Below are 11,236 nucleotides of genomic sequence, written 5' to 3' on the forward strand. Positions count from 1 at the left end.
AAATGAGTAGCCTTCCAGGCATCTCAGATTCAAAACACAGATGCTTGAAAGAAAGTGTGACATGTTTTGAAAGCATGCTCAGGTTATTAATTAAATATATTTGCATTTTTAGGGGGATTGTTTTTTGGCTGCTATTTTTCTCACTCATAGGGAAACTGTAATTCTGCAAGAAATAATCTATAATTTCTACACCCAAGAATATGCTGCAACTGTATTGAGCTGTGTTGTTTTTTAACATAGAAGAATACTACTGAGAAATCCTCCCTGTTTAGGTATGAAAATTGTACTTGCGAGGAGGCACTGAATGTGTCATAAAGACCATCAGTTTTTATACCATATCAGTGTTTATTATAATGACATAAATTTAACAATTGAGGGATATCACCGTTTTAAAAATTAAATTATAACTCTTTCATTTCCCTTTTTTCTTCTCCCTCTATCCTAGCTCTCCATGTACCATGCTACCATTTGTTCTCTCTCAAATTCATAGACTTTTTTTTTTTTTTTTTTTTTTTTCAATGTTCAGTTTCCTTTAATGACCCCCATCTCCCCTGAAGGGTAGGTGCAGGCAGCTAGGTGACGGCAAGACATGTTCACTTGAAGATCTTGCCTTGATTGACGGCTTTGCCCACATGCTGGAAGGCCCCCTCCCAGGAAAAGTACTCTCGAACCAGGGTCTGGGTCTCCTCGCTACCAGGATCCAGTTTCCGCCATGTATATGACTCGTAGTCCACCTGCCAATCTGGACTTAGCGGAAAGGCAAGCTCTTGGCCTCGGAAGACCCAAACGCCGGAAATGGAGCTGCTGTTGTCAGTTCAGGGCAGTCTTGGGGGAGGTGAAGCTGTGTGAGAAGATGGCCCAGTTTGATGCCAAGAAGTTTGCAGAGAGCCAGCCTAAAAAAGATACTCCAAGGAAAGAGAAGGGTTCACGGGAAGAGAAACAGAAGCCCCAGGCTGAACGGAAAGAGGAGAAAAAGGCAGCTGCCCCAGCTCCTGAGGAGGAGATGGATGAGTGTGAGCAGGCACTGGCCGCTGAGCCCAAAGCCAAGGATCCCTTTGCTCACTTGCCCAAGAGTACCTTTGTGCTGGATGAGTTCAAGCGTAAGTACTCCAACGAGGACACCCTCTCCGTGGCGCTGCCATATTTTTGGGAGCACTTTGATAAGGACGGCTGGTCCCTGTGGTATGCTGAATATCGCTTCCCTGAGGAGCTCACCCAGACCTTTATGAGTTGCAACCTCATCACTGGCATGTTCCAGCGATTGGACAAACTGAGGAAGAATGCCTTTGCTAGTGTCATCCTCTTTGGAAATTCATAGACTTTTGTCTCTCATTGTTGTGTTGTATATAATCTTCTCAGACTGTATGTTACATTTTTGTATAAGGTATCAGGTTTGACCCCTTAACAGACAATCAACTGTGGGCTCGTTCCTGGGGAAGATTATTTTTGTCTTTCTCTTAGTTGCTTTTAATGATTTGGCTAGTGTTAGGTCCTTCATGAGGTTTTCTTCTTTCCATGTTAGCATTTCTTTTGGTGTCATTCTTGTAAAATATTTAGGAGCCATTTTGGTGAAACCTCATGGACATAGCTTCCCTGACATAGCCAGCGATAGAATGGAAAAATCCCAGAAGACATGTTGGTCCTCTGGCTCAAAGAATCTCTTTTTCCTCACTTCTACTTTCCATAGGCTTTGGAGTGAGGTAGAAAAGTTTCGGGTGTTGCAGAGATGGTGCGATTATTTTATTGGGAGCTTGGGAATTTAGAATGCTGATAGAAATGCAGACCGTGCAGACTAGACTTAGGACTAATGAAAGAAGAAAAATATCCAGAATTGAACATCTAACTTACACCCGCAAAGAACACAACTAGGTGCTTCCCATATTCTGGAAACTTAGGTGAAATCAATGAAGTAATGCATTTGATAGGGGAGATTGTAAGACATTTAGGCTGCAAAATAATTTCTGTTCACTATCTTTAGTCAAAATTGTGTGAGAAAGAAAGTGTGTGTGTGTGTGTGTGTGTGAGAGAGAGACACACACACACACAGAGGGGGGGGGAGAGAAGAAATGTGAATATATACATAAATTGGGGAAATTAACCCACTGAAAGGCCCAGGACATAACAAAGGAAAAGCATTTGAAGTCTTTTATTTAAAAGGGAGTGCGCGAACAAATTATCAGAGGGCTCCCTTCTCCCATCAGACTGTGAGCAGAGCTGCGCATGAACATTCCCTATACTTGAAATGGAAATGGAGCCATGGACCAAGAATCCAGATTACATCTCACCGTGAGAGCAGAAATTGTCATTACTCACATTGTTGGTGGTTTGCATGCATTTACACTGAAAAACTTAACAGCATACTGGAGGCTTGGGTCACATTACTCAAAAATGTATGAAAAAAAAACTCAGGATATGTGTAGCATGCTCTGATGTCCTGTGTGTAGTGTCTCTGAGAACAAGATATGAAACTGCTTCTGTGAAGGCTAAATTTCAAAGGCGATTTTTAAGATATTTAGTATTGCAGGGATGAAAACAGAAGGTAGAAACTGGTTAATCAATAAAGGGGTCTCAAAGCAACAGTTCTGACTTTCTTTTCTATAGGACCAAAATAGTAGACAGGATTTCTGATTCCTAATTCTCTGTTATCTCCTAAATGAGCATCTCTGTCAAAAGAATGTGATGATGTACGACTAAAACTAAAAAGATATATAACACAAATATATATATATATATATATACATAAACACACATATATGCATATGTTTAATGTGAAACTTTAGAAAAAACAATGATGTTACTGGAAAATATCTGAATTTAAGCATATAACCACAAAATAACAAATCTCTTAAGAGAAAGATTTTGGTAGGAATTTCAAAATGCATAATATCAAGCTCTAATGACCAGAATGCACACAAACAGATGATGACATTTATCACTAGCCATGGAAAAACAAGTTAAAAAATAGGTTACCCCACTTTGCTTATCAGATTGACACATTAAACTGAGTGATAATATCATTTGTCAGCAAGAATGCAAGTAAAATGTTTGCTGTAGATATTGGAATCCTTTCAAAAAATCTTGGAAACCATCTAACAACCACTATAAAAATTAAACCTACATTTAAAGTTGGTTTCACCAATTCAAATTCTGGAAGTGTACTCTTCAGAATAAGAAATGTGGATATTCATGATTTTAGAAGTTTGAGGATGTTTATTGGCAAATATTTTCTAGAACCAAGAGGCTATATTGAAATATCCATGAGTCGTTTTAGTTTAGATCTATTGCATAAATTAATTAGACAATTATAAGTTATGCAATGAATTAAAGTAGGCTTGAATTTCAGAAAACTGAAAGCTAGCATTGTATCATATTTACTAGGCTAGTCCTAAGAGGAAGCCACATACGGATGATTAGTTAAAAGCACAATTCTGAGAAAAATTATACTCTGCTTAACATGTCACTTGTGTACAGTTGGGAGGGTTGATAATGCTGGAGAACCGAAGGAATAAAGGTAACCTGAGAATTCTGTGGAAATATATACTAAATAACTGTGTAATTTAACACTCAATAGGACAAAAATTTAAAAGGTACACAATAAGCTGTGTAAGAATATTGACACCTAGAAAATAAAAATTGCTTATTTTTTATGGACTGTTTCTGCAACAAATGGACTTACAGTTGATATTAGAGCTACTTTATATTCCCATGGTGGCTCCAATCTTTAGAAAATGCTTCTTGATCAGAAACTTAATTCGGGAAAACATAATTAATAGATTTTCAAAAATCGTTTGCAGATAGGTGTCTCACTGTGTATCAGCATCATTGGCTTGATAGGTGTATGTTCTTTCCGTCATGCGCTACTTTCATATGGAAAAGAATTTTACTGTATGAAAACTCAAGCAGTCTGTTAGAAATGAGCAGCTATGAAGATAATTTAAGAAAAATTGTGTTTTCCCTACTTGTACATTTATATGGCATTCCTTTTAAGACTGTTTTTATTTTATAAATTTTAATAGTGTTATTCATAATATTTATTGAGAACATTATGTAATGTTCTTCCATTAAGTAGTGTTTATTTCCTCTTCTAATTACTAAAATATATAGAAATCATAAAACATAAAAGAAAAAAAGAAATACTTTATCAAGCTAATCTATGTTTAATACAAACAACAAGGAATTTTGTTAAATTTAAAAGACACAAAGGATCCAAGTGATCCTCTTTTCAATAGTTTTGCTATACTTGACAAGAATGAATTCAATATAATTTGAAAATATATCAAAATCTCATTTTCTAAAATATACTTTTGAAACTCCCATAGTAGAATACAGGGAAGTCATCAAGCATATTATTCTGCTAAAGAACACACTGCAAACAGATTCCTACATAAAATCGATTTCAAAAATATCTATTTGGATAATATAAAAGCAGACTCCAAGTAAGACCTGTGCTTATTTATGACAATATTTAAAATGGATTAAAAACGAATCATATTGAAATCTGCCTTTTCCTTTCTTTATGTCTATAAGCCATTCATGATTGAGTATGTATATATTTGTCTTCCTAAGTCTGAGTTACCTCACTCAATATGATGCTTTCTAGATGCACCCATTTGCCTGCAAATGTCAAGATGTCATTATTTTTTTCCCACTGTGTAGTGCTCTGTTTGTAATTGTACCACATTTTCTTTATCCATTCTTTGGCATTTAGGTTGTTTCCAGGTTCTGGCTATTACAAATAATGTTGCTATGAAAATAGCTAACTATATGTCCTTGTGGTATGTTTGAGCATCTTTTAGGTATATACCCAAAAGTGGTATGCTTGGTTTTAAGAGAGATTGTTTTCTAATTTTCTGAGAAATTGCCATACTGACTGATTTCTAAAGTGGCTGTACAAGTTTGCACTCACACCAGCAATGAAGGAGTGTTCCCTTTATCCCACATCCTCTCCAGCATGAGCTGACATCAATGTTTTTGATCTTCATGGAGGGTAAAAGGGGAAGAAGGGAGGGGAGTACAGAAAAATATAAATCTCAATAAAACAATTTTTTAAAAAATGAGTTATATTGAAAGCTTCTATTTTACTTATCCCATGAACATGTAAGAATAAGTGCTGATATTTTTTCTCATCAACTAGATAAGAGTTTAGTTTGTTATTGGTTTTCCTTAAATCTTGTGACATCGATTATTGAATCACTTAATTGTGTTATCTCTTATTCTAATGAAGATATTTAGCACTATACAATTTCTTCTTAAGATTTTTTTCCTTCTGTTTGGTTGCCTTCTCTAGCCTAGATTTAATGTCTTTTGTTTTATTGTATTGTTATTTTGCCATGTTTTGTTGTTATGTCTTAGAAACGTGTTCTTTTTTTTGAATAACAAAGAATTTGTTCTGGAGGAAAGAAGAAGCGAAAGAATAGAGAAGGGAAAAATTGTAGTTGAGATAGATCATGAGAAGAGAATCTATTCTAAATAAAAGAAAAAAAAAACAGAAAGTAGCTTTTAATGTATGCCAGTAGTTTTGCTGTGTTGTGTCTTGTTTTAATTCTAAGAAAATGTGCATTTCTTTCATCATTCCCACCTTGGCCCATTCATCTTCTATAATGTGTTAATGTTCATGGCTCATGTAATTACCAGAAGATGCCGGTTTTTAAGTTTGTTATGTAACCACACAGAATACCAAGAGTTATTTCAATTTTCATTTTTATTGATATTTGTTGTCTTCCTGAGTCTAGTATACTTTAGAGAAGTTATCATGAGCTATTGGATAGAATGTATGTTCTTCAGTATTAGTATGAATCAAAATGTCGATATATTTCAGATCCATTAGACATATAGCATGATTCACCTGTGATGGTTCTCTGTTCTGTCTTGATGACCTGCCTACGAGAGAATGGTAGTATTGAAATTTCCTACTACCACTGAGTTAGAGTTAACCTGTGTCCTGAAATCTAATAGCAGGCTTTGTTTTATGAGACTGATTGCCAAAGTTTTGTGAATATATGTTTAGAATTATAATGCCTTCTTGGTTAATTGCACTATTGATTAGAATGAAATATATCTTCTGATTACTTTTATATTGAAATGTATTTTTTCAGATATTAGATCGATGATACATTTTTTTTCCTTTTCAACATGTCTCTGAATACTTTTACTAATCCTATCATTTTAATATGGTTCTTGTCTCTGAAGGAAAGATGACTTTCCCATATATAACAAAACCAAGAATTTTTGTTACTTATTCCATTCAGCTAACCCGGGTCTCTTGATTATAGAATTAAAAATATAAATATTTAAAGTAATTATTAGGAAATATTTCTTGTTTTCTGGAATTTATTCAGAATTTTTAAAAGAAGATAGTATAAATAAACATGTTCCAATGTACAGTTCCACTCTAAACTGCACATAGATAGTCCTGTTTAATTAAATGGTTCACAAAATGGAAGTGATGAATCTGGATATGGGAAAGATTCTGTTAGGAAGGAAGAGATTGTGACAGAGATAAGAGGAGTTAAAAGAAAGTAGGGGAACAGTCATCCAAGTGCATTTTATAGTTGAATAACACTTTCAAGGACACTTAATTAACAAAAATATTCTCTTAACTAGTATACATTTCTTCTTACCCAACCAAGTAAAAGAGGATTGATTAATTTTTGTTTGGTTTTGTTTTGCATGTTTTCGTTTTCTTTACTAAACGCTGATCACTCTTATTCTTGGTTACTTAAGGCCGTTTTACAACTTTTATTATCCACATTTGCAATTTCATTGAACTATTTTTAGAATTACACTTATTTTCAAGTAGTATAGTATTCATGTGGGAAAGTTTGTACATTTTGAAGTTCTGTTCTATATGCAAAATCATCAAAGAGGGATTATCCTGTCTTCCAGCACCGTGCAAATAAGATATAAATTTAAAATAGGCAATGTTTTATTATGATAAAAGCAAGCCATAATCAAGCATATACATAATACCCAAACTTTGCCCAAACAACTGAGAGGAGTATATTATGCAGATAATTCAGATGAAAATAAACATAAACAAAAACTTATTATCTGGCAAGGAGCATACCTGGCAGTTCTTCTGAGTGTGACTAACTGGCCCTTAGAGAAGAAAGTGAGCAACTATGTTTTGGCAGAGCCAAAATTAGTATTACAGAAAGCAAAATGATACATCCTAAACAAAAGAAAATATACTCTAACTAAAAAATTCTTTTTCTCTCAGTAAAATTATTAAAAATTAATCCTTCAGGAGATAAAAATAATAATAAATGGCAATTAAATTATAATATTTGTAATGGAAAAGTTAAATAAAGATGCAAGAAAATAAAATAAAGTGTGATAAATATCAGATTAATGAAAAAGTGAGCTCTTCAATATTTTTAAATGGAGAATTAGCAAAAATTTGTACATTTGAATTAATATCATATCAGCATAAACTAATTATTTAGAGCAGAAAAGAGAAATACATTACAATAAAATGAAAAAAATAAATGCAATTATAAAGCTTTGTAAATTATTTTATTAGCATGAAAAACTTCAAAATATATAAACATTTATGAAAATAAGCTAGTTGATGATGAACATAGATTATTTCAGTGCTAATTTGCATAATATTTTATTGAATTTCTTTAAACTTAGTTTTCTTAATTGAAAAATGTAATTATTCTTTACTTAAGAGCAATATCCACTTATAAGTTTGTACATCATGTTTATCTTTCTGAATATGGAATACCTTAGTCATGATGAATTTTTCCAGTTAAATACACTTGCCTAAAAATTCCATGACAGCATTTATTTTTAAGAGCTGAGTAATTCTAGATTATGTAAATGTACCCCACTTTCTCTATCTGCTCTTCCTCTGGGGGACATGTAGGGATTTTTTTGTTTCTGGCTATTATGGGTATAGTCATTAGGACCAACATTTAGAAAGTGTTCTTGTGGCAGGAATAGAGCATCATATGGGTATATTCCCAAGAGTGAAATGGATGTGTCTTGAGGTAAATCTATTCCCAGTTTTTTGAGGTACCCCCAGTAGTGATTTCTGGAGATACTGTGCATGTTTGCACTCCCATTAGCAATGGAGGAGTGTTCTCCTTGCTCCATATCCTCTCCAGAATGAATTGTCACTTGTGTTTTTAGTCACAGCCATGTCTTTTTTTGATGTTAGGGAAATTTTCTTCTGTGATATTGTTGGAAATTATTTGGGGGCATTTGAATTGGGATTCTTCTCCTTCTACTATTCCTATTATTCTACAGCTTTGTCTTTTTATAAGCTTTCAGATTTACTAGGTATTTTGTGATAGGAACTTTTAGGGCTAACGTTTTATTTGAAAGATCTCTATATTTCATAAATCATTATCTTCAAAGACAGAGATTCTTTCTTCCATTTATTGTATTCTGTTAGTGATGCTTGTGTCTTTACTTCATGTTCAGATGTTTTCATTTCCAGAAATCACAGCTTTTGTTTACTTTATTTCCTTTCTTCTGTTTACATTTTAGATTCGGAATAGTTTTATTTGTTTCCTTCAAATGCTTGCTTGGTTTTGTTGTTGTTGGCTTTCTTTAGAGGATTTATTTATTTATTTTCTTATATTTTTCTTGATTTCTTTAAGTGATTTATTCACTGCTTAATTAAGCACCCCTACCATCTTCATAAAGTAAAATTTAAGGTCTTATTCTTGTGCTTCAGCTGTATTGCAGTATTCATAGAATAGCTGGGCTTTGGTGGTAACTTCTTGCCCTGGCTTTTGGTGAATGTATTTTAAGCTGTACTCTAGGCAATTCCCTTTGGTTAATATTAGGTTTCTGGGCAGATTTCTGGGATTTTCTTTGTTAAATGGGTATTTTTTATTTTGGTTTCTGTTTCCTCTCTGATATTCAAGCATGTGTAACCTGTAGTTGTTCTGGTTGTCTCCACCCAAGTTGGGGCCTGGATTTTGGTGGCTGGAGTATTCTCTTGTCAAGCAGGGGTCTTTGTCCAAATTGAGGCCTTAAATAGGAAAAGAAGGGGGATTGAGGATACGATTTGAGTTTTGAGGTGCTGGGAGGGTGGAGGGGGCAGCCTATCTGGAGTTCTGATTTTCTGTGTGTTCTCTGATTGATCAGGGAGTCTTTGCCTGAGTAGGAAGCTGTTACTTAGTTATAAGTTGTGGATGGTGTATTAGGAATGACGTTTTAGGGGAAGAGCAATGGGAGAGTAGAGAAGGTCCACAGATGAGCATCCTAACTAGTCTTTTGACATGCGTGAGCTGTTTTGTGCAGCAATTGTCCACTGGAGTTGGGGGCTAGGACACATAATCAAGGGATGAAGAACAACTGAAGATTGGGTCTGTCAGAAGTTAAAGAGCAGGAAGGGCCTGTGAGCAGCTGACCTACATGGTCTTCTATAATACGTGGACTGTGATTGGGCAGGAAATATCTGCCCTAGAAAACCATACACATAAAGAAGGTCCACAGGCAGCTGCCTTACTTAGTCTCTTGGCAGGCATTGCTCGTAGTTGGTCATGAAGTGTCTTCCCAAGGTAACTTAGAGAGTGACAATAATAAATTTAATCTGTCTTTAGTACTTAAAGTCAATTCTTAGATGATTTCTTTAAATAATTATTTCTTATTTAAATTTACATAAGTTATCAGGAAAAATCCTAGATGCCCCTTAGCTGAAGAATGGATAAAGAAAATGTTCACTTACACAATGGAGTATTACTCAGAGGTAAAAGCAATAACTTCTTAAAAATTTGCAGGCAAATGTATGGAACAAGGAAAAAAACATCCTAAATGAGGTAACCCAAAACCCAGAAAGACAAACATGGTATGTACTCACTCATAAGTGGGTATTAGATGTAAAGAGATGAATAACCAGGGCACAATCCAAAACCCTTTTGGAGCTACGTAACAAGGAGAGTCCTAAGAGAGTCATGCATGGATGCCCTAAAATGGGAAAGTAATGGTCTAAGCAGTGATTTAAATAATATAGTTACTGTAAGATTATTTCAATTCTGGGAAGTGAGAACCAACAAGCAGTGCCATCCTCCAACAAACTGGCACCAATATGACTAGCTAAAATCCATATAGAATCTGGGAGGGTTTCAAGGGGAAGCCTGAACACAAAAGAACAGAGTAAAGTATGGTTTGGTAATGGCATTTTCGTGGCTGGACTCTGTTTGCTAGAAGCAAGCATAGGCATGGCTCCTTTGAGGGAGGTTTTTCAGATTCAGCAGTAGCAGAAACAAAGCCGGATTTTGAAATGTCAGATTTCTGGGATGTGCTGCCCGCATGATCTCTGACAGTGTCCGACTATCGAGCATTTGAATGGGTTTTGTGAGCAACATATTATGGCTTGCTTGATGACAACATGAACCAGCTGTGTGCTTAGAGATGGGGCATTGTGTCACCATGCTTGGCTGGGCAGAGCAAGCAGGCACCTCTGTATTTCCCCTAGCAATGGTGAAGCCTAAGATTTTAAGATGTGCTTAGCATTTTAAGAAGCTCTTTTGGACAGTAAGGAATTAAAGATACACAATAGCACAGTTTCAAATGTAAAAGACTGCTAAACAAGACACAGTGTGTGTGTGTGAAAAATTTACATAGGCTGTGGAGAATGAAGAAAAAGAGTATAGAGAGTTATAAAAAAAAACAAAGTCTTTAAAGAGACAGAGTACAGATATTTATAGATTAAAAGGAGTAAAGAAAGAATAAGCCACATAAAGATGGAGAATACACAGAGAGTCTGGATTATGTATATTGTGGGTATTTTTTAATTTTTTGACTGCAGAGAGACATTTGATTCTGGGGATAGCTAAGCTAAACCAACATGTATATTATAAATGTATATTGACTTCTGAATTTTTTTTTTTTTTTTTGGTTTTTCGAGACAGGGTTTCTCTGTGGCTTTGGAGCCTGTCCTGGAACTAGCTCTTGTAGAACAGGCTGGTCTCGAACTCACAAAGATCCGCCTGCCTCTGCCTCCCAAGTGCTGGGATGCTATATTACTTATCTGTAGGTTATTAGTATAATATAGCTTATGTGGAATACTCATTCATGAAATATTAATGTTATCTTTTAAGTATTTAAAATTTCCTTTTTTTCCCATTCTAAATGCTCACTCATACTGGTAAGTCTTTTAAACTCTTATGATTTCTTTTAATTCTTTAATACTCTTTTAACTGTCAATTTATTAGGCTGATTTTTTTCTATAATAAGTCCTAACAGAGCTACAAATTTTAAAGTTTTCTCTATATAC

The 11,236-nt window shown here is 34.7% G+C and overlaps 1 protein-coding gene across 1 annotated transcript; it reads left to right on the forward strand.

The window, feature by feature from the left end:
- Positions 1 to 712: 712 nt before the first annotated feature.
- On the forward strand, positions 713 to 1,318 carry LOC119800302 (elongation factor 1-gamma-like). Its single transcript, XM_038310430.1, has one exon. It carries the CDS (start codon positions 713 to 715, stop codon positions 1,316 to 1,318), a length of 606 nt encoding a protein of 201 aa, XP_038166358.1.
- Positions 1,319 to 11,236: the final 9,918 nt, after the last annotated feature.

This window comes from Arvicola amphibius, chromosome 13, assembly GCF_903992535.2.
Source record: "Arvicola amphibius chromosome 13, mArvAmp1.2, whole genome shotgun sequence".
NCBI classification, from domain to species: Eukaryota; Metazoa; Chordata; class Mammalia; order Rodentia; family Cricetidae; genus Arvicola; species Arvicola amphibius.

Excerpts from the sequence above, each read along its gene's own strand:
- LOC119800302 (XM_038310430.1), top strand. The coding sequence starts at position 713 with ATGTATATGACTCGTAGTCCACCTGCCAATCTGGACTTAGCGGAAAGG.